The sequence below is a fragment of the Anabrus simplex genome, chromosome 8 (genome assembly GCF_040414725.1).
Source record: "Anabrus simplex isolate iqAnaSimp1 chromosome 8, ASM4041472v1, whole genome shotgun sequence".
NCBI lineage: Eukaryota > Metazoa > Arthropoda > Insecta > Orthoptera > Tettigoniidae > Anabrus > Anabrus simplex.
The window spans coordinates 198,794,972-198,820,326 of record NC_090272.1 but is presented as its reverse complement, the minus strand read 5'-3'; the positions used below and the strand labels follow the sequence as shown (position 1 = coordinate 198,820,326).

Genomic DNA, 25,355 nt, shown 5'->3' with positions numbered 1-25,355 from the left:
GATGATGATGATGATGATGATTGATGCAAGTGTAATGGACTAGTATAACTTCTAAACAATCATCTTAACTCATGGGTAAATAGTGAAAATATCAAGCTTGGTTAGTAGGTTACAATAGAGTAAATTAATGTATTATTTGGGTCCACCTTTTCAATACAAAATGTAATTTGGCTATTTTAACTTTTAATAGGCTTTATGTTTTGCCTGGTTGGCTAAGTAATTAAATGAAATAATGATAGATCCATATTGAACTGTGATTACAATAGAGGAAATTAATGTATTATTTGGGTCCACCTTTTCAATACAAAATGTAATTTGGCTATTTTAACTTTTAATAGGCTTTACGTTTTGGCTGGTTGGCTAAGTAATTAAATGAAATAATGATAGATCTGTATTGAACTGTGATTACAATAGAGAAAATTAATGTATTATTGTAATCACATTTCAATACGGATCTATCATTATTTCATTTAATTGGTTAGTAGGTGTTATTATTATTGTTATGACTTGTGAGCTGTGCCTATGAACTTGTTTATGTCTATTTATTTATTTATTTACTAGCAAATGTACCCGTGCTTCGCTACGGTATTCTAAAATGTATACGGATATCGAAGTAAATTGCTGTACATGAAGTGAATAAAAAAATTTTAATTGCATGTCTCTTGGCGTTATCCGCGAAAAAACATAGGGAGGTCCGCAGACGTTGTTTTCAATGTGAAGTGCGAGTTGCAGAGTTGTGATGATAATAACAGATCCACTTGTCCTGCGCAATTCACTATGCGTAACGTCAGTCACATTTTGATGGGTAAATTTGTTTATAATCGGGGGTACCAATACCTAATGATAAAGAGAATCAGGTAAAAGAGTTTTAAAAAAATGCATGCTCCCTTGCCTTCTACTAGTCAAATCAAGAAGGGAATTATGCATTACAATGGTACACAGGCGTTGGAGAACTACCCCATTCCTATTGCTAGTTAAAGTCGATGTGGGAAGTACTGATTACAACAGCAGACGCCCTCCTGCTGAGGGTCACTATTGATTTGTAAAGTATTAATTACAGTGTAAGACACACCCCTTTCTAGATCGCTACAAATCGACTTAAATTAACAAATGTAGATTGACATACGGAAGTATATGCATGTTCACCTTCATTTACAGAATAACTGCTGCTAAACGGTGCATTCATATTGAAAAATGAATTGTATAAAAAGACGACTGTGGCCTCATTTAGCTATCTAAATGGCTGGCCCTATGATATTTCCTCGTATCTCATCTATTTAAAGGCATGATTATTTTAGAAACGTTGAATAGGGTGAAATTTGTGCAAGGTTTTCACACAGTGAATTAATTTTCAGATACTTATGCGACAGCTTCAAACATAGAATTTGGCTGGGTGGGCCAATATTCGTGTAGAATTTGATGATCCCATCTTTCCTATAAGTGAATCAAACCATTAATTACATGTGTTCAAAGTGCAAATATTACATAAATCCAGAAATAGAGCCAAGTTTAACATAAGGGATAGAGATACGACAAAAAGTCATAGGACCAAAGTTGTAGATCACTTCAAATTGAACAGAGATTGTGCCATCCGTTTTGTGATACGACTTACTGTTTAGCCACCAAATACCTTGAAAGGAAGGTCTGCACCATCATTAAAATTGCCTCCATATTTCAATATTTTTTGGGGTGTAAAAAATAAATTTTTTAAACATCTCGTAAATTTTCCATCAGTTACAGGCAAAAAGCTATAATTTTGCCACATTTCTATTTTTTAACTCGTCTGGAAGATTGTGCTGCCATCTTGATATGGGGGAGGGGGTTAAAAATTAGGACTTTCAGGAAACTTTTAAGCCCAATGAAACCTATAGGTTATCGTTCAGGATAAATATCACCGACTGTGTTCTTATGCATATTTGAAACTCCCAACGTGTCCCTCTCAGAGAAATTTGAGAATTTTAGTGTTTTCTAGGGATCCTGAAGACATCAGGGTGTCTGGTACCAAGTTTTAAGTTTCTAGGATGGCTAGAATGGTCTCATTAATTCACGTCTGTTTTCATTTTTATGCCTTAATTTATCTATGTATAGTACAGTATATATAGATCGCGCCAAACTGACTTCTATTTATTAATATGGATTATATATTTCACCCGCTTCCGAAGTGGTTCTAGGGGCGTCTTACTCCCACAGTATGCTTTCCAGGTAGTAAGTCATACTTGAAAGTCATACTGGAACATACACACGTCTATTACCTTAGGCATTCTTGACAATTTATTTTTTCTCCCTTTCTCACCCTCTATGCCAAAGGGGGGCATTTTTGACAATTTATTTTTTCACCCTTTCTCACCCTCTATGCCAAAGGGGGCTGAAGCTGGACTATTCATCTCTATGTTACTATTCATCTCAGCGATCCGGAAAACTATGGATTAGGCAGTATATTTGATTATTATTATTATTATTATATCTCACTCCCAGTCCCCCCTAAAGGGGGTTAAACTTTGAGTTTTAAAATATCGGGAGTGTTACTATTCAATTATTTTTATATCTCAGCCCCTCTCCCCCCCCACCCCTAAGGGTTCCTGGGGTGTCCTACCCCCACGTGGTTTGTCTCCTGATACTAAAATTTCGAAGTGTACAATTCACCTCAGCGAAATCGAAAACAATGGATTCGACACTATTTTCGATTATTTTTATATATCATTCTCCCATCTCCCCCACTACGATGGGGGCTGAAATTCGACTTTAAAAAATTCTGGAGTGTCACTATTCATCTCAGCGACCCCAAAAAATATGGATTGGACACTACATTCGAGGATTTGTATATCTCAGCACCTCGCCCCCCGCCCCTAATGTTTCCTGGGTTGTATTACCCCCACGTGGTTTGTCTCCTGATACTAAAATTCTGGAGTGTCACTATTCATCTCAGCGACCCCGAAGACAACGTATTCGACAGTATTTTTTGTTATTTCTATATATCACTCCCCCATCCCCCCAACAAAGAAGGCTGAACTTGGACATTAAAAAATTCCGGTGTGTTGCTATTCATTTCAGCGAGCCCGAAAAGTATTGATTCGACACTACTTTCGATGATATATATCTCTCACCCCCTCGCAACCCCCCGCCCCTAAGCATTCCTGGGGTGTCCTACCCCCACGTGGTTTGTCTCCTGATACTAAAAATCCGAAGCATACAATTCACCTCGGCAACCCCCAAAACTATGTATTCGACACTATTTTCAATTAATTTTATATGTCACTCCCCCCTTCGCCCCCCCCACCCCAAGGGGGGATGAACTTGTAAAATACCCGGAGTCTCACTATTCATCTCAGCGACCCTGACAACTTTGGATTCGACACTCTTTTCGATTATTTTCATATATCACACTCCCATCGTCCCCTACCACGAAGGGGGCTGAACTTGGACTTAACAAAATTCCGGAGTGTGACTATTCATCTCAGCGACCATGAAAAGTATGGATTCAACATTACTTTTGATGATTTTTGTATCTCAGCCCCCTTGCCCTCCTGCCCCTAAGGTTTCTTGGGGTGTATTACCCCTACGTGGTTTGTCTCCAGATACTAAAACTCTGGAGGGTCACTATTCATCCCAGCGACGCCGAAAAGTATGGATTCGACACTATTTTTGTTAATTTGTATATCTGACCCCCCTCACCCCCACCCCTAAGGGTTCCTGTGCTGTCTTACCCCCACGTGGTTTATCTCCTGATACTAAAAATCCGAAGTGAATAATTCACCTCGGCAACCCTGAAAACTATGGATTCGTCACTATTTTCGATTACTTTTTTACCTGACCCCCCTAACCCCCCTCCTAAGGGGGGCTAGAGGTGGCTTACCCCCATAGTGCTCGTCTCCAGATAGCAAAGAATAAGTTTCAAAATTTGATTGAAATTACTCCAGTAGTTTAGGAGGAGGTGTGTCATTTACACACATACATCCATCATCAGTCCCCCTTCACCCGCCCCCCCCCCCCACCCAAATGGGAGCAGAATTTTGACTTTTAAAAAATCGGGAGTGTCACTATTCACCTCAGCGACCCCAAAAACTATGGATTCGACACCATTTTCGACTATTTTTTTACCTGACCCCCTAACTTCCCACTCCTAATGGGGGCTAGAGGTGGCTTACCCCCACAGTGCTCGTCTCCGGATAGCAAATAATAAGTGTTCAAAATTTGATTGAAATTGCTCCATTGGCTTAGGAGGAGATGTGTCATTTACATACAAACATACAAACATTCATTTTTATATATGTAGATAGATTTATTTATTTAATAAATGTGCCACCAACAGAGACACACTCCAATTATAGGTGGCTTTTACAAATTATTTGAACAAATAACATAGAAATACCAAAAAGAAGAAAATGTGAAAACGCTATGTATATGAGGTATTATTATTATTATTATTATTATTATTATTATTATTATTATTATTATTATTATTATTATTATTATTATTATTATTATTATTATTATTATTATTATTTATGTAGTAATGTATGGATTTTATTTGGTATAAATCGTGGTTGTATCATTTATTAATTGTGTGTTGTTGTATGATTTGTCTTGTGTAAAAAAAACATGTGAGGTTATGTCACGATACATTTGCTGTATGTATATAAATAAGAGTTTATTTACTGTAATGTAAGAACACATAATTAATAGTATATAACTTATTATTACCTGTAAATGAGATGTATAAATCCAATGTAATGTTGTGCAACACAGGTTTATAGTCAAGAACAATGCATCTTTGTCACTAGAGTTGTATTGAACATTCTATTCATTTGTAAATAGGTTTTTGGAGACTCAAGAAAATTCGAGAAAATATGTTGTGTCATACTTTTCTAGTAGCCTGGGCAGGAAAGTTATATAAAGAGATAGTGTAGTGTTGTTAGTGAGAGTTGTTAGTGAAAGTCATGGCTGTTTTCTTCTTCTTCTTCTTCATAGCAGTGAGTTGTTCAAGATAGCAGTTCATTAATGTGTGTGTATAACATGTTTATAATTTATAAATAAAACAGTATACACAATTGACAGCATCTCCTGTGTGCGTCTTTGTAGTTATGACATGGTGATGATAACTTTGCTTGAAATACCAAACAAAAGAGGAAGAAGATGAATACTTACAGCAGATGTGTCCGTCGCCAAGAAGAGATAATGATTCCTCTTGCAGTGATATCAGCTGAAATGTAGTTTACGACCACTTTCGGATCCGCCAAGGTTACCAATGCTATACCTGTTAAATTTGCTGCCTTTAAACCTACAGGCCCGTTGAAGTTGTCACTGTAACCAGGAATGGGTTCCTCAATTGTGGCTACCACTGGAAAGCAAACAAAGTATTTTGCCTCAATTTCTACTTCTAAGCCTGTGGAGCTGAAAATAAAGCACTTCTAGCTGGCATTAATCTGTGTTCGATGTGGTTTCATGATAGAGGCTGCACTAGGGGAAATGCAAAATTGTCCCACCATAAAGGGGTGTGCCTACCATGATGTGGTGATTACACGTTCAGATGTCTCTGTGGTCCGTACAGGTCATGCTCACCCCAAGCTTCAATACAGAGCCTGTCTAGAGATGCCTAAGGCAGGTATTGTCCTGCTAAAACATCCCATTTGAAATGGTCACCATCACAGCGACAACAATGAAATGACAAACCTGTATACATTCTCTCAAGCAATCATTGTGCTCTCAACAGCCACTAACGGCTATTTCTCACGAAAGCCTGGGGTTCATCCTGTATGCCTCCAGAAAATAAGATCAGTGGGTATCCTCTCCAGGTATGCCGTAGGACACAATTGCAACGTTAATTGTGGCAAAGAAAAAGGTGTGATTCATTAATGAAGACGACATCGTGACCCTTCCTGAGACCAGGACAGACTTGCATATTGATGTTGTTTTGCAGTCAGTGGAACACTTGTTGCAGAGACAAGGATTCATAAGCCAGCTGCTCTGTTTGTCATGTAACGTGCGGTGCCACAGCAGTTTGAATATCACCTGCTGTTGATTGGGGGTCTGCATGGGAATGTCTGAACAATGTGGTGACCTCCTGTACTGTTTTGTGGCAGGTTGATCCTGTCCGAGATCTCCAACCATGTGTTCCTTCATTGGATCACTGCAGCTATTCACATTGTACTGTACAGTAGATGCATTTCGGCCAACACATACAGCTACAACCAGCACACATAACCCCCTCCCACACAGACCTATCATGTGGGCCCTCGTGACTGGTGACAACTACTGATATCTTGCTGCTACTCATTCATGAGAAATGTTTCACAAGCGGATGCTTTACATCACTGCACCTCACAGACTAAGCTCTACTGTGATTCTTATACTGGAGGTGTTTCATCCACGACCACTTGGTCCACTTCAGTATTATTGTTCTGTACATAACATCTCTTTGGCATACAGTTTATGTACTTAGGATAATCTAATAAGCTGAAAGTCTATTCCAAACACAATGGGTAGTGACAGTTCAATATTCAATCCCTGGTAGAATTTTGACATATTCTCAAGTACTTACCAACTGAAGGGCGAAAGATTACTGCCGGAAGGCGGTCCTTGTAGTTGTTGACCACAGCCTCGGCCAGTGCTTTACTGAAGATGTACGAGTTGGGCTTCATCCCGATCAACCTGTATATCAAGACAAAAAAGGAACAACGTTTATAAGTTTTCACATCAGTTAGTTCAAGTGAGAGCATTTGAACTAAGAGCCAGACCGTGTGGTGTTTATTATATCAAAGAATGCAGCAGATATTGCTGTGTGTCGACAGATATAAGTGATGGTGATGCAAACATACAACTGTATCATGAATTCATTTAAGAATTTGTTACTTAACAACTTTAACTGTTTATTAGACTTCTGCTCAGGCCCTAGGAACTTCCTATTTGTTTTGAAGATGCTTAAGGGATCTCTTAGAGAACTTTTCAAATACCTCCTGTGGACAGGGGCAGTAGAATATATTTATGGTATCCCCTGACTGTTATAATAGGCAACTAGAACGGGTCCTGAAGTGTTCACTACATGGGAGCGTAGGTTGTGGACCATGGGGCCATTAACTGAGGCTGGAATGGATTCCACTTACTTGCACAAGCTCCTCTCCATCATCTTTCCTATCCAACCTTTCTTGGACAACTCTTGTTTCCTTTAGACTGGATGGTAAGCAGTGACTCCTAACTTTTGGTTTAGGGTATGTAACCCAAAAACTGTGCAAATATCAACACAAACAGACCGATTATAGAATAAACCACATATCTGAAGTACTTGTTGGATTATTGTTTGCATGAAGGAACTTTACCAAATGAATGGAAAGTTGCTATAGTAGCTCCTGTATATAAAGGAAAGGGTGACAGACATAAAGCTGAAAATTACAGGCCAGTCAGTTTGACATGCATTGCATGTAAACTTTGGGAAAGTATTCTTTCTGATTATATAAGATATGTTTGCAAAATTAATAACTGGTTTGACAGAAGGCAGTTTGGGTTTAGGAAAGGTTATTCCACTGAAGCCCAACTTGTAGGATTCCAGCAAGATATAGCAGGTATCCTGGATTCAGGAGGTCAATTGGACTGTATTGCAATTGACCTGTCTAAGGCATTTGATAGGGTAGATCATGGGAGACTACTAGCAAAAATGAGTGCGATTGGACTTGACAAAAGAGTGACTGAATGGGTGGTTCTGTTTCTAGAAAATAGAACTCAGAGAATTAGAATAGGTAAAGCTTTATCTGTCCCTGTAATAATTAAGAGGGGAATTCCTCAAGGCAGTATTATTGGACCTTTATGTTTTCTTATATACATCAATGCCAATGACTGTAGCTGTGTTGAAACACCGGATCCCATGAGATCTCCAAAGTTAAGCAATACTGGATGTGGTCAAGATTTGGATGGGTTACCACACACTGTTGGTGGGGGTTAAGGGAATGGAGGAAAGGAGCTAGCCACCCTACCATACGTAAACTCCGGCTCTGGCGCACCCCTGCGGAGGTTCGTACTTGCCTTCGGGCAGAATACACCCTTATGTTATATATATCAATGATATGTGCAAAGAAGTGGAATCAGAGATAAGGCTTTTTGCAGATGATGTTATTCTGTACAGAGTAATAAATAGTTAAAAGATTGTGAGCAACTGCAAAATGATCTTGATAATGTTGTGAGATGGACAGTATGCTTAAAGTAAATACAAAATTTTAATATTCCACCTTCTCAATACTAAAAAATCATTTGATGTTTTTACAAAAACATTACAATGATATTAATAGGTACTAGTTTCGGTCCACTATGGACCATCATCAGCCTAGCCAAATTACAACAGTAAAAGACATAGTGATCAAAATAGTGTGGAGAAATGAGAGAGGATCTAGAAGGATGAAATGGTGGTGGAATGACAGACGAAAGTGAAAAAACGTATTTGCGAATAATATTAAAGGAACAGAAGTGTTCACATTGACAAGTAAAATCTTGTGAAGTCACGTAAAAACTCTTGATGAGATAGTCTTTGGTTGGCAGTTACTCCTGTGTTGCACGATTGAAATATTTAACTAAGTATATGCTTCTAGAAAGTTGTAGATGTAAGTTCCACTTTAGCGTAGAGGGAAGAATTGTCCGATGAGACCAGCATGATTAAAAGTTGACAAAGTTGAACATGTTCTATGGTGGAATGAAAAACTTGCTGTGTTAAACAGAAGTAGTCTCAGTTCAATCGGGACCCCAATGAACCTGGGGAAAGAAGGTAGTATTAATGCGAGTAATCTAATAGAGAACAAGCGAGGCACCGGAAAATATAAACGATGACTCACCTTGCGCTGCGTGGAACAAACTTGCTGTATTGAATGCAACTTACGGAGTGCGCGTAGCGCGGAGTAGATCAGCGGGAGAGGGGGTAGGTGAATACGGAGGGGAGGAATGACGTAAGTGGTGGAGGGTGGGAGGGATGGGAAAGGTTCAAGGCGGGGTGGACGGGAGAGAAAGTGATGGTGTTTGTATTGTTGGGGGACCCTTAACTGACTTAAAGAAAGAATTTTGAACGACCGATTTGTTTTTTCTGTAGTAAGTAATGAAAAGGTCAAATAAAATATTGGGTTTCTCAGTTATTTCGTTAAGGTTATAGTTGGCATTAAAGTATTGATCTAAATGAATGTAAAACTTCTCTATTATATTGAGTAGAGGTCCTTTCATAGCTATTTTGAGAATGTCCATGTCTGTTTCAATATTCGTGAATTTGTGGTTATAGTCGACCATATGTTGGCCGATAGCTGAGAATTTGTTGTATCTGACTGCATTGAAATGTTGTAAATATCTAATGTTGAAGCCCGGCCGGTTTGCCCCACATAAGAAATATTAGAGCATGTATTACATTTAATCCTGTAGACGCCTGATTTTGTGTACCTATTTATTTTATTAATATGTGATGTGTTATGGTAAGATTTGTGTGTTGTTGTTGTTGTTGGTTTTAAAGGCTATTTTCATACCTTTTTTCTTTAAAACATTGGTAATCTTGTGAATTCCATTGACGTAAGTGAAGATGGAAAAAGAGTCATGTTTAGGTGGTTCTTTTTTAAGTGTGGTCTTGGGGCGAAATTTATGTTTGTTAATGATGTTTTCTATGAAATGGCTATTGAAGCCATTGAATCTGGCTATGTAGCGGATAGTATTCAATTTGGTATGAAGATCTACGCTAAAGTGGAACTTACATCTACAACTTTCTAGAAGCATATACTAGTTAAATATTTCAATCGTGCAACACAGGAGTAACTGCCAACCACAGACTATCTCATCAAGAGTTTTTACGTGACTTCACAAGATTTTACTTGTCAATGTGAACACTTCTGTTCCTTTAATATTATTCGCAAATACGTTTTTTCACTTTCGTCTGTCATTCCACCACCATTCCATCCTTCTAGATCCTCTCTCATTTCTCCACACTATTTTGATCACTATGTCTTTTACTGTTGTAATTTGGCTAGGCTGATGATGGTCCATAGTGGACCGAAACTAGTACCTATTAATATCATTGTAATGTTTTTGTAAAAACATCAAATAATTTTTTAGTATTGAGAAGGTGGAATATTAAAATTTTGTATTTACTTTAAGCATACTGTCCATCTCACAACATTATCAAGATCATTTTGCAGTTGCTCACAATCTTTTAACTATTTATTACTCTGTACAGAATAACATCATCTGCAAAAAGCCTTATCTCTGATTCCACTTCTTTGCACATATCATTGATATATATAACATAAGGGTGTATTCTGCCCGAAGGCAAGTACGAACCTCCGCAGGGGTGCGCCAGAGCCGGAGTTTACGTATGGTAGGGTGGCTAGCTCCTTTCCTCCATTCCCTTAACCCCCACCAACAGTGTGTGGTAACCCATCCAAATCTTGACCACATCCAGTATTGCTTAACTTTGGAGATCTCATGGGATGTTTTCTATGAAATGGCTATTGAAGCCATTGAATCTGGCTATGTAGCGGATAGTATTCAATTTGGTATGAAGATCTATGCTAAAGTGGAACTTACATCTACAACTTTCTAGAAGCATATACTTAGTTAAATATTTCAATCGTGCAACACAGGAGTAACTGCCAACCAAAGACTATCTCATCAAGAGTTTTTACGTGACTTCACAAGATTTTACTTGTCAATGTGAACACTTCTGTTCCTTTAATATTATTCGCAAATACGTTTTTTCACTTTCGTCTGTCATTCCACCACCATCCCATCCTTCTAGATCCTCTCTCATTTCTCCACACTATTTTTATCACTATGTCTTTTACTGTTGTAATTTGGGTAGGCTGATGTTGGTCCACAGTGGACCGAAACTAGTACCTATTAATATCATTGTAATGTTTTTGTAAAAACATCAAATGATTTTTTAGTATTGAGAAGGTGGAATATTAAAATTTTGTATTTACTTTAAGCATAGTCTCAACTCAATACAGAACCTAACAATGAAGTTTATTACTTTGAAAGATGGACAGTAGGCAATGGTATGATGATAAACGGGATAAAAGTCAGGTTGTGAGTTTCACAAATAGGAAAAGTCCTCTCAGATTTAATTACTGCGTTGAGGGGGTGAAAGTTCCGTTTGGGAATCATTCTAAGTACCGTGGTGTTAATATAAAGAAAGATCTTCATTATTATTTTTTTTTGCTTTACGTCGCATCGACACAGATAGGTCTTATGGCAATGATGGGACAGGGAAAGGCTAGGATTGGGAAGGAAGTGGCCGTGGCCTTAATTAAGGTACAGCCCCAGCATTTGCCTGGTGTGAAAATGAGAAACCATGGAAAACCATCTTCAGGGCTGCCGACAGAGGGATTCAAACCTACTATCTCCCGAATACTGGATACTGGCCCCACGTAAGAGACTGCACCTATCGAGTTTGGTGGAAAGATCTTCATTGGGATAATCAAATAAATGGGATCGTAAATAAAGGATACAGATATCTGCACATGGTTATTAGGGTGTTAAAGGGTTGTAGTAAGGATGTAAAGGAGAGAGCATATTTGTCTCTGCTGAGACCCCAACTAGAGTATGGTTCCAGTGTATGGGACCCTCACCAGGATTACTTGATTCAAGAACAGGAAAAAATCCAAAGAAAAGCAGCTTGATTTGTTCTGGGCGATTTCTGACAAAAGAGTAGCGTTACAAAAATGTTGCAAAATTTGGGCTGGGAAGACTTGGGAGAAAGGAGACGAGCTGCTCAACTAAGTGGTATGTGACATATATGTTGATTCCCATAGAGAATCTGAAATATTTGTTGGAATGAGAGTAAATTTATAATACCAATATAAATGGTCCCTTATTGGACATTATAAATGTTCCAGCTAACTCATTCCTGGTTGCCAGCGTTTTGCCCCTGTGTGCTAGGCTGGGCTCATCAGTTGGTACCTAGCACACCTACCAAGACACATGGCTAGTGCATACCGTGGAGGCCACTGTATAGGCTAATTGCAGCCACCGGCAGTGCCAATGCACTATGAGGACTTTGTCTCATTACCAAAAATTGATGCCTGCCTGGCCATCAGATTATATAGAGGTTGATTCCCATAGGGAATCTGAAACATTTGTTCCGAATGAGTAAACTTATAATACCAATATAAATGGTCCGTTATTGAACATTATAAATTTTGCAGCTAACTCATTCCTGGTTGCCAGCGTTTTGCCCCCATGTGTTAGGCTGGGCTCATCAGTTGGTACCTAGCACACCTACCAAGATGCATGGCTAGTGCATACCATGGAGGATGGACGAAACGTATCTTCAATATAAAAACGGCAATGCCATGGTATGTTAATGTCAAGAAAGATCTTAAGAACTGGGCCTACAAGCAGAAGATGCACAAGACCGAAATCTTTTCAGAGTAGCCATCAAGACTTTCGGGACTTTCCGGAATGAAAAATGGGCAACTGGTGCTGAATGGACAGAAGAACGTCGTGCTAAACACAGTGAGCTAATGAAGACGATGTGGATCAAGCGAAAAATGAACAAATGTCAGAATGTAAAGTGAGGCTTATCGTGGTCCCTAGATGGTTGATTAATGAAGTTGAATGAATGAATGAATGAATGAATGAATGAATAATAATAACAACAAAATTATGTGTCAGCCCTCTGTATTTAGCCCCGTTTGGTATTTCCAGGAAGGAACTACTGAGTCAAATAGGAGCTCCCAGGCTGAGAGCAAAGTGATAGTCTCTCCTCTCTATCGTTCTCTTCATCTGGTTTCCCCGTCCAACTTTTGGAACACAAAATGAGAATGTTCCACCTCTAGATGAGCCCAGAAGATTCTACTACTCCATCACCAGCAACAGGAGGCTAGCTGTGAACTGCTGGATTACAGCAGTGCTAGCTGTTGATGGGGTGGATGTACCACAGGGGTCTGTGTCTTGTAGGAATACTGAGTGAAACACCCCTGTGGGTGGGGTCAGTAGATTTACACCCACGGTGTCTCCTACCTGTCGTAAGAGGCAATTATAAGGGACCCCACAGGCTTTTAACTTGGGAGTGTGGGTTGGTGAGGCCCTTAGCTGAATCCTGGCATTGCTTCCACTTACTTGTGCCAGACTCCTCACTTTTATATCCTATCTGACCTGCCTTGGACAGCTCTTATTCTTTTCTGACCCTGACGGTATTAGATTAACGAGACCTTGGGAGTCTCATTTTCAAGCCCTTCGTAGCCCTCATCTTTCTTTGGCCAATACCTTCATTTTTGGAAGTGTCATACCCTTTCAATTTTTTTCTCTCTGATTAGTGTTAATAGAGGATAGTTGCCCACTTGAACTTCCTCTAAAAACAAATATCACCACCACCACCACTAGTGAATGGAGTACTGTATGTGCACCGATGTGGAGTCAGTGTGTGGAACAGTTGGTTTGAGTAGAGTTGGAGGGAGTAGTGTCAACTGCCATTGTTGTGAAGTGCCGTTAGGGCTGTTGTGTAACTGGGGTTTAGTGATTTAAAACCAGTAAGAAAACAGGCTGTTAAATCATTAGCAGACAATACAGACTTAATAGAAACTGAAAATGGTCAAGTTCATTAATGCTGCTGTTTAGTTACCACTGTTAAGCAGTTCACTGTGTGAAGCAGTTACGTCGTCTGCGAGTTAAGTGAATTGACTATGTGAGTTATCCGGAGTCCAGCCAAGGAAATGTCATCATGTGCTGATATGGTCAACAGCCCTGTGTTCGAACCTGTGCAGAGACTGAGCATGTGGAGCCAAGTGAAAATGAAAGACGAGTTTACAAGCAGGATTACTGCAATCTCAGATAATACGACCGACTGGATTACCTCCTCTGAGGACAAGAGACTTTTGTAAACAGACGGTAATTAGTGCCTACTAATTAGATCATCCTGAATTAAATTAGCTCAATAAAACAGACAATATTTTATTTATAACAACAAGAAGAAAAAGTAATTAGTAGAAGTAGACCTGTCGTCGTTCTACAAGTTCATCCCATGGAGATTGAGCACACTCGCTTAAAGCTTCTATGGTTTGATAACCCTCTGACCTCATGCGAAAAGAGTTTCCATGACTCACCAGTGAAGGAATTGTTTTAGAATGAGGATTTATGTTTAGGAATGTCATCATGCGTTGATACAGTCAACAGCCCTGTGTTCGAACCTGTGCAAAGAGACTGAGCACGTGGAAACCAGTGAGCAATGTCGTGTTCAGCACTCTGGCATTCTTCTCATTGTGTTTAGAAAGGCTGTGAAATCGTATAGGTTGGGGAATGTAGGTTGAAGGTTCAGTGCAGTGTGGTCAAGGTATGTAGTGGGTGTCTGTATTCAAGGCATAGCCATCGAAGGTCAACCTAAGATTGGTTGACTTGTTCGGTTGTTTAAACTGACAGTGCTTAGAATAAAATGCTAGACTTACTTTCTAATGATTTAAAAATAAGGGTAGTGTGATTAAAATGTAGATATAGCTAACAACACTACAAGTAACCGACTGAACAGATAAAAGTTGGAACACTGCATGAATTGGTTTTTGTAGCAATAGCTCAAAATGTTGTCAGTCTCAAGAATACGAGGAAAAATGTGCAACAATACTCGTGTTAGATGATTACATCCAAATGCATACAACATGGCATGATTCAATTCCTGGGCAAAGGAGCCCTGACTGAGAGGAGTGTCATGAAGTGGGCTTGTGTTCCACGGTAATGCATTTCAATACGCTGCCAACGGGCAGTCAGCGCTGTTTTCTCTGGGGTCTTATGTATCACACATCCCTTCACTCGAGTCTGTCAAATCTTTGGTGTGCTGAAGAAAGCGCTGAAGAGGAGTTTCAACATCGATCTAGCTATTACTGCTGCTGTGGAAGAGTGGTTCACCAGCAACTAGAAAACTTGTTCAGTGTTGAGATGGTGAGGGTGTTTATCTGTAGACTCTCTCAAATTATCAGTACCAGTATGCTGTTGTTCTGATATAGTGCATGTTGCCCAATCTATGTACTGAGCGGGTTGGCCATGCAATTAGAGTTGTGCAACAGTGAACTTGCATTCGGGAGATGGCGGGTTTGAATCCCACAATTGGCAGCCCTGAATATGGTTTTTCATGGTTTCCCATTTTCACACCAGGCAAATGTTATGGCTGTACCTTAATTACAGCCACAACCACCACCTCTCCAATCTTCCGTCACCAAAAACTTTTTCTGTGTTAGTGCGACATTAAACCACTATCAAAAAACAATCTATGCTCAACAATCTTTATATTATCTGTACATTCTCTGTTTATCTGTAGCCTCTCTCAAACTATCATGAGTATGCTATCATTTTGATGTAGCGCATGTTGTCCACTGTATACAGTGTTCACTACTAGACACCAGTGTATGTTTCAATTGAAGAACCCTTATGTAATGTAAACAATTCAATAAAAATAACATATTAGTTACAACTAGAAATTAATTAATTCAGACGGAACATACATACATACATACATACATACATACATATCCCACATCGTTCCATCTTAAGCTGGGTCGGCAAACGAGGCTTCTCCACCAGTTCTGGTCTCTGAACTTCTCTCCTTCTTCGATGCTTTCCAAAGTATGTCCCCACTGTTCAATGTCAACCTTCACCATGTCCTTGTACCTGAGTCTTGGTCACCCTGTTGGTCTTTTGTCTTCAAGTTGTAGATCATACGTTTGTTTCAGTAATCTGTTATCTCCCATGCATCGCATATGTCCATACCATCTCAGTTGCTGCGATGTTATTCTGTCCTGCAGTCTTACAAATTGAGCCTGCTTACAGATTTCCTCTTTATGGACTCTGTCCCTCCGTGTTTTACCAATCATGCTACGGACAAATCTCATTTCTGCTGCCTGGATTCTACTGACATCTTTATTTCTTATGGTCCATGTTTCACAACCATAGGTCAGGATTGGTACGTAATAGGTTTCATATATGACTCTCTTACATTTTGTTGGTATTTTCTTCTTCCATATTATGTCTTCAACTATTTTGTATAAGTTGCTACCTGTTTGAATTCTGTGGGAAATTTCCTTGTCTATAGAACCAGTATCAGAGATAACACTTCCAAGATATTTGAATTGATGGTTCATCTGTAACTGTTTCCCCTCCATTTCAATGTGTCCCACTGGTTGTCTGTATCTTTTCATGACCATAACCTCACTTTTCTCTTGACTGAAGATGAGTCCATATTCTTTAGCAGCTTCTGTCCAGGAGTTTATTTGTTCTTGAAGGTCTTCTTTAGAGTCTCTCCACAAGAATATATCGTCAGCAAACAAGATAACTTTCATTTTCTTACCTCCAATGGTTTGGTGTACTTTTTTCTGAATCTCGTTCATCACAGTGATGAAAAGAGGAGGAGACAAAACACCACCCTGTCTTAACCCAGATTTTATATCAAAGGTTTCAGTCATTCCTACAGGTGTTTTGACTTTACTGTGGGTATCTGGACACAACTTCTTGATCCTGTGTATCATGTCATCCTGCATTCCAATTTTCTTCAGTGTTTCCCACACCTTCTCTCTGTTCTCAGCTGTGCCATAAACCTCTACCTTCACCAGGGCTGATGCTATTATGGACATAATCCTGTAGTTACAGATGTCTCTTGGTAAATCCACCAAAGGATAGACTCCCTAACGGGCGAGTTGGCCGTGCGGTTAGGAGCGCGCAGCTGTGAGCTCGCATTAGGCAGATAGTGGGTTCAAACCCCACTGTTGGCAGCCCTGAAGATGGTTTTTCCGTGATTTACCATTTTCACACCAGACAAATGCTGGGGCTGTACCTTAATTAAGGCCACGACCGCTTCCTTCCCATCCCTAGGCCTTTCCCGTCCCATCATTGCCATAAGACCTATCTGTGTCGGTGCGACATAAAGCAAAATAGCATACCTTGATAGGCTCCCAGAATGTGTCAGGCTATTAATTCTATTATTCCAGACCTTTAAAACAAAAAAATAAAAGATAATAATTTCTTATGATCAATAATGATATCGCAAAGTTTGCTTACTTTTTGGTCACAACGTCAAGCTGGAAGGAATCTAGGTTTTCTGCAGCTGAGATCATGGTTCTCCAGTCCGCTGGTGGATCGTAAACCTTCTCTTCTATATAAGCATGTTCGGTGTTGGAGTAGGCTGTGGATACATAAACGAACACCTGAAAAAGTCAGTCATTTTAGTCAGAAGAATTGTTTTGTAAGCAGACAGAAATATATTAATTGAAGAGCTTCTAGTTCGGTTAGCAAAGCAACTATGGGCCATGAACTGTTAACAAAAGTATATGATATTACTACTGGAACTGATTTATGAGATGCCTACCTTGAGTTTCTCCATTTCCATAGCCAAGTGCACCATTTCTCTCGTTCCTCTTGTGTTACAAATGATAGCCTTGCTCACAGGATCATCAAAGCGAACACTAGCTGCTGCGTGGATGACAACGCTTACCCGTTTCTTCAGTAGCTGGCGGTCATCTGAGCTTATGCCCAAACCCAATTCCATCTGGTCGCCTTCGATTATGTTTAGTTTCTCCAGATCGTCCGGACGATTCTTCCTCAGGCGTTCAAATAACTAAGAGGAATAATTTCATATGTTACTGATATAATAATTTCATATGTTACTGATATAATAACATCACTGGCTAGTAAGTGGCAGTATGGTTCTTTGGCTGACTGATCAGCATTCTGGCCTTCAGTTCAGAGTGCTCTGGGTTTAACTCCCACCTGGTCCCTGGATATTACTTGTTTATGGTTTACAGTGGAACCTCGATTCTCTGTTTTTGAAGGGACCCTGAAAAAAACGTACAACATGGGAAAACGGAATATCCGGGAATTAATTAACCATCAATAATTTGGCTAAATGTTACAAAAATGAAATACCGTATGTATTATTATAATCCTACAAACTCTCCTAAACCAAACCAAACTACAGTCCCAATGGACCTTCTGCCTACCAAGCGACCGCTGCTCATCCCACAAGCCTGTGGATTACAAGGTTACACGTGTTCAGTGTGACGAATCCTCTCGGCCGTTATTCCTGGCTCTCTAGACCGAGGTCGCCATCTCACCATTCGATAGTTCCGTAATTAAAGGCAATCGTAGAATGAGTGATCTTGGAACCAGCCCTCGTATGCAGGTACTAATACGTGACCTGGCCGGGAATCGAACCTGGGCCCTCCAGGTGAGAGGCAGGCAAGTTAAATTGTGGGGCCAGCTTCAGACATTAATTACCAGTACGTGACTTAAAAATCTCGAAACTTTACATTCACTTTTACTGGGGAAACACATCATCCTTGAAGCATGTTCCCTGAGTAACGTTTTAAGTTTCAACTCTTACAGTATCTCGGCATGTAGTACAGTAATTATTGTTTTAAAAGGCACATGGCAACTTGTTTCAAGTAACTGGACTGAATATTATAAAACTGCAATTAATATTTCTATAACTGCCCTTGAGTGATTAACATAAAACAGTTAAAGGAAGAAATCTGAAACACAAAAATATATATATTTTTAAATCATTAAAACACATCATATCATCAAATTGAAATACGAGATTCGGATACACAACAACTACTGCTAGGATGTGGGAAGCAGCGGTAAACCTGCAAGGCAGTGGAACGTAGCCTTTAGCAAATCAAATTTCGGAGAGGTAATTTTCTGGGAGCTAACATTTTATTTTAAAAGAATGACATATACATAACTCAAAAGATAAATAAGACTGTAGTAGTAACATGATTGAGAAGAAATAAATAAATGTTCATTGAACATACCCACACAAAGACGTGTGCTATGTGCTAAGTCATGATTATGGAGGACTAGTCCCATTCTACATAATCCCAGAGTAACTAAAAATTTACATAAACAAAAATGTGAAAGAATACAAGATTACAACATCAGCTAAAACATTTCAGGAGATGAACATTATAATAAATTGATATAAAAGTGAAACAGGAACTAACAGATAGCAAACCTGATGGATAAATTAAAATTAATACAAATGAAAAGGTTAAAAAATATTTTGCCTCCAACAAAGATGTACATTATCTTAGCTAAGAAGCTACGTCATTGCAAATTTAAAATTCGTGGTTAGCATAAGATCTGAGGGCAAACTCCTGCATATTTAAAGAGAAAAATTACAGTTAAAATTTAAGTGAAATTACAACCAAACATGAAAGTAACAAGAGTGTTTACCCTAGGATAGGCGGGTTCCCATGAAATTGGAGCCTGACACAAGCACGTCCACTTGCTAAGACGGTCAACCAACTGACACTCCCTGGCTCCCACCGAAGAGCAGTGGAGTTTGAGAGGTGTAAGCACAAAAGGAGACCAATAAGATTGCAGAGTTAACCTTTGGGATTTTACATTACCCAATAGAAAACAGTTTTATTTTGACCTATTAAATTTCTCTTCTTTCTTGCTGACACTGTCAATTGCACAATTTTTGAAAGGTCCAGACTTATGAAATTAGAAACGATACTTCTAGAACTACAGAATGTTTCAAAAGTCGAGAGGTCAGATCAACAAATTTCTACAACACCAAATTAAATAATAACATTTTACACAGCCAAATAAATTAAGAGTTCCCATCAGTTCATTCAAAATGCTGCCTTCCCACCACCACAATTTCCAGAGCATGTGGCGTAAAAAGCAAAAACATCACCATCTGCTCCCAGTCTTATATCATTATACATAACGATAGACCATTAAATTCCATTATGCGCGTAGAGGCGCGCGGCTTTGAGCTTGCATCCGGGAGATAGTGGGTTCGAATCCCACTGTTGGCAGCCCTGAAGATGGTTTTCCATGGTTTCCCATTTTCACACCAGGCAAATGCTGCGGCTGTACCTTAATTAAGGCCACAGCTGCTTCCTTCCAACTCCTAGGCCTTTCCTATCCCATCGCCGCCATAAGACCTATCTGTGTCGGTGCGATGTAAAGCAGATAGCAAAAAAAAAAAATCCATTATGGACTTCAGTGAAGCTGTATTGAAATTATTTTTCATTTTAACTACGTTTTATGTTTAATTTGACAGTGGATGTACCATTCTCAGTCCCTGTTTGATGTTGGACTAGTAGTGTGGCATCTCGTTTTGTTATTATATAAATACCACTCTAATAATAGTTTCAATGGTTACTATATGTCCCCGAGTCTTTTAAAAATTTTGTTGAAAAATTTTCTGCATAATAGCCGCACCCACTATTTTAAGACCTTAAAATTGGCATAAAAAGTGTGGCTGATATGCAAGTAAAGACGCTAATAGGGAAAAAAGAGTAAGGTTACTCCCTTAGTGTATTCGCTTACGTGCTGAGTAGTATAGCAAGTAGATGATACCTTTTCTTACAAAGTCTGATGCACCTTCTGGGTTTTCAAGGAAATGTTCTAGATGACTGAATAACACTTAATGTGTGCTTGTGAGGACTTTATACCAGTAACTGTGTGCTCTATCTGGGCCTGGTAATTTCCAGTTCACCAGTTTCTGGAGGCATTCTTTCAAGCCCTCAGATGTTATTTCGATACTTAGCATGACATTAATGGTCTGAGAACCAAAAAGCATCCCTTTGATAGTTTTCAGGATTTTTCCAGATGTCCGACCAGAATTTTTCATCTCTGTTTTAACATGGAACTTGGTCTTCTGTTCCTTTACTTTTTGTCAGCAGAGATCTATAGAATGTTTATTATTATTATTATTATTATTACTATTATTATTATTATTATTATTATTATTATTATTATTATTATTATTAACAACATCTTAACTTATAAGAGAAGCAGGCAGATTTTTTGTTTTTTACAAAAGTAGAGCAAAACAGAAAAATTGTGCATATGGGTCCATTAAAAATGATGTAAAGATTTTGTATATATTGTACCAGGAAATGCCCGTACTTTACAGCTTGATGAGTATGAGATAAACGCAAGGCGTGTACGGTACACTGAATTTGAGCAGGTACGGAGAGTGAGGGGGTTTTACTTCGAATGAAGTTCATGTCCTTCTTTAAACTGCTGATTTATTAAAGAAAGTCAAGATTATATCACCTCAGTACAATTGGAGATCAGTTAGGCACAATGTGCTCTCATCCTGCTGCTAGCGATGTCCCATGTCAAACCACTGCTCTTCCTGTCCTCGCCATGGAACACTTCTCAGCACCATGGAACCTCGTACCAATCCCTCGAGGGCTGTTCTGAACGGTCTTGCAGTTCTAAATGTTATGGAAGCTCTCAAAGTTCAAGTTGCAGCGTTCGCTCATGTGGAATAACAGAGCAAGCACATGTATAAATTTCATGGACTTGTAGGATGGACGAGTAAGGAGGTATAATTTATAATTGATTTTCACTGTTCCCATGAAGGGATTAAAGAAATGCTGATATTTTGTGTTGAATGTCAATGGAATCAGACACAAGACACTTCTTTAAAGTTAACTGCACTAGTCTCTAACTTGAGACGAAAAATTAAAGAACTCAAACAAGATTTTGCAGTCGAATGTTAACCCCTTAACTGGGTTTGACGCCTGAAAGCCTCAACAGCTGTTGCACGAGTATTGGGTTTGATGCCTTTAGGCATTCTTGTCATTCTAGATGTATTCTTACGCTGGGTTAGCTGCCTATAGGTGTCTGGCTATTCTTAATCAATTCTGCCATCTACTATCGTAATTTAAAACTAATTCCATTTATATTAGATGTAATTATTGCTGTTCTATTCATTTTTATCCAGTCTCACGCCAGTCGGGTAGTTACATGTAATAAATATCATTTTTGGTCCGTATTGATGATATTAGATTGAAATAATAACAATAAGTTATTTATTATTATTTAATAGCTAACAAATTTATGTAAATCATCCAAGACGATTTTGTATTGATTAGGTGGTCTAATAAATAACTTATTGTTATTATTTCAGTCGGGTAGTTCACGCCTAGGCGGCAGTCTGACAGCTATCTCGTGTTGCCTCATGTGGTCCGTGCCAAATTCTTCGTAAAGAATTTATTTATATATATGTACACTGTAATTACTAAATTTGTGAGTTGTTGTCATTGTTGTTATGATACACTTGTTCTGCGAACTCCAATGTCCATGTTCTGATAACTTTTGTAAACTGTTCTGTGTGACGTGAACATGGCTTGGTTAGGAACGACATTGAATTATATCGGTGACAATGAAATAGTGGAACATTTATTACAAGATATTGACACTGACAGTGACGTGTCCACCGATGGGCAAAGTGACACACCGAGCTCGATAACTGCAGTCGCTTAAGTGCGGCCAGTATCCAGTATTCGGAAGATAGTAGGTGAACCCCACTGTCGGCAGCCCTGAAAATGGTTTTCCGTGGTTTCCCATTTTCACACCAGGCAAATGCTGGGGCTGTACCTTAATTAAGGCCACGGCCGCTTCCTTCCCACTCCTAGCCCTTCCCTGTCCCATCGTCGCCATAAGACCTACTGTGTCGGTGCGACGTAAAGCAAATAGCAAAAAAAAAAGAAACAAAGTGACACAGAAAATAACGATCCTGAAGAAGGAGAAGAATAAGTGGTGGAAAGTGACACGGTATGGACGGACATTCCAAGTAAGCCTGAGTCTAGATATCCTTTCATTGGAGATGCAGGTATACACATAGTACTGGAATGTAATAATAATAATAATAATAATAATAATAATAATAATAATAATAATAATAATAATAATAACCGTGCCCGGTCAGCTTACGTGGGGGTCTGGTTCTGAAATGAGTAGGAGCTAGGCATAACCCTGCGTAAGACACTGGGGTGGGGGCCCTCAACCCCGACACGGCGCGTCCCATATGGCTGATAGGGGAAGCTCCTGTAGATATGCAGGACAGGTGTGAATAAGGCTTAGCCAAATAAGCACCCGCGGATCAACTGAGGTAAACAGAGAAATGGTCAACGGCCTCGACGGCAGAAGAGGACATATCCCAATGGCAGAGAGGGCGGAAGAACCGAATCAAATCCACTTCGCGTCTGACTTGTAGCAAGCGGCAAGTGGTCAGCGTCTGATCACCAGAGGTGCGGCTGTAAATATGCTCCAGGAACTAACAATCCCTGGTTCTACACCACTAGCGAAAGCTAGAAGATTGCTTACAAGCAGACATGACTCGTACAAGTAAAGACAAAATTACCCCAGGTGGACAATCCACCCACTCTAAAGTGGCAACCAAGCATTCGGATTCTGGGGAGCTTGGGCGAATACGAGAGAGCAAGTCAGAGTGCTCTGATAAACTTCCACGAAAGACTCACACTTTCATTGGCACATTCAACATTCAGACACTGATTCAAACAGGAAAACTGCACAATCTCACAACAGAACTTACAAAGCAGAAAATCCAAATTCTGGCCCTGCAAGAAACACGCTTCACCGATTCAGAAACGATGGATTACAATAATTATAGGATCTTCAAAAGTGGAACAAACAAGAAAATTGGTAAAGGAGCAGCATTGTTAGGAATGGCCTTCTGTGTAGACAAAAAAGTTTTGGATTCAGTAATAGAGGTGAAACCCATCAACAATAGGCTTATGACCTTAAGAATCAGGCATACAAACAAAAAATACACCTTTATTAATGTGCATGCACCAACAAACAGAGACAATAAAAAGGAGCCTGAAAAAACAGAAAGATTCTGGGAAGAACTTGAAACAGAAATGGCCAAAATCCCTAAAAATGATGTGAAAATTCTACTCGGTGATTTCAATGCACAGCTTGGCAGGGAATACAAATACAGGAGGACAGTGGGAGACTATCCAGCCCACAGATTCACCAATAAAAATGGCACACGCCTCATTGAGTTATGCCAAGAAAATAACCTCAAAATTATGTCAACATCACTCCGCAAGAATCCCAAAAAGCAAAAAACTTGGCGATCACCCATCCATCATTTAGGAGAATTTCAGATTGATCATGTGGCAATATCATATGATTACCAAAAGGAAATTCATGATGTGCAAGTGCGCAGAGGTGCTAACATCGATTCGGATCATTATTTAAGCAGAATCAAAATTAAATTCACACCCAAAGGAAAATTCAACAGGAAAACATCGGTGATTCCAAAATTTGATCTGCACAAAATCAAGGACTCCAAAATTTCAGAAGAATGGGAAAAACGACCTGCAGAGAGCTGGGAGAATTTCCAGACTAAAATCATTGAAACGGCGAAGGACCTAATCCCTCTTCGCAAGAAACCAAAACATCCTTGGTGGAATCAAGAATGTGAGACCGCACTAGAAGAAAGGAAAAAGGCATTTCAAAACTACAATTGTAACAAATCAGAAGAAACACAGAAGAAATTCTTCGAAGTTCGCAATGATGTATCCAAGATTTTAAGACAAAATAAATGGAAATACGTCAATGTCCAACTGAAGTCATTTGAAGACAACTTCAAAAATTACAATACACACGATTTCAACAAGACCTTTGCGAACCAAATTAAAGGATATTCCCCACAGAACCTTTGCTTTCGGAAGCACGATGGTAAACTAGCCTTGACAAATAAGGAAAACTGCCATGAATTAGCTACATATTTTTCACAGCTTTTAAATTGTCCAGAACCCAAAAAGAGATTCCCGAAAGTACAGCCAGAAATCATACCGGAAAATTCGTCACCACCAACTCAAAAAGAAATTTATTCACATATCAAGAAAATTAAAGACAACAAAGCATCAGGGGAAGACGGAATTGTAGCTGAACTTCTGAAAAATTTAGGCCCAAATTCACTCAGAGAAATTACACAAATAATCCAAAACATTTGGCAAACCGAAAAGCTCCCGGATGACTGGAAGATTGCTCTAATCCATCCACTACATAAAAAAGGCAGCAAGTTAGACGTAAACAATTACAGAGGAATCTCACTTGTATCAGTCACATACAAAATACTATCAGCCTGTCTCTTGCATAGAACACAACAACAATTAGAACCCAAATTATCAGAATTTCAAGCAGGATTCAGACCAAACAGGTCATGCCCAGAACAAATTTTCAACCTCAAAACCATACTTAAACTACGAGCCCTCAGACAAAAGCCTACAGTATGCACATTTGTAGATTTCAAAAAGGCATATGATTCGATAGACAGAGCCTCACTATTCCAAATTCTAGAAGAGAGAGGACTAGATCCCAAAACCCTAGAACTCATAAGACAAACACTAACGGGCACAAAATCTAAAGTGAAATTTATGGGAGAAATTTCAGAACCCTTCGACATTCAAACAGGTGTGAGACAAGGTGATGGACTCTCTCCTATTCTGTTCAACGTCGTCCTAGACAAGGTTATGGAAGAATGGGAGAAGGAACTCAAGAAACGTGAATCTTGGAAACCGATCCGATTGGGCTTTCCCAAAAACAACCTCTACGTACCATACCTTGCATTTGCGGACGAT

General features: G+C 39.3%; 1 protein-coding gene across 2 annotated transcripts in view; it reads right to left on the bottom strand.

Moving 5' to 3' along the window:
- The window catches only part of LOC137501881 (putative fatty acyl-CoA reductase CG5065), a 191,894-nt gene that overhangs the window by 92,236 nt on the left and 74,303 nt on the right, over window positions 1–25,355 (bottom strand). For both annotated transcript variants that reach the window (XM_068229016.1, XM_068229017.1), the window contains 4 exons: window positions 17,297–17,545; window positions 16,990–17,135; window positions 6,539–6,648; window positions 5,146–5,338 (listed from right to left, as the gene is read on the bottom strand). In XM_068229016.1, the coding sequence (XP_068085117.1) occupies window positions 5,146–5,338; window positions 6,539–6,648; window positions 16,990–17,135; window positions 17,297–17,545 (698 nt within the window). The remainder of the gene's footprint in view (window positions 1–5,145; window positions 5,339–6,538; window positions 6,649–16,989; window positions 17,136–17,296; window positions 17,546–25,355) is intronic.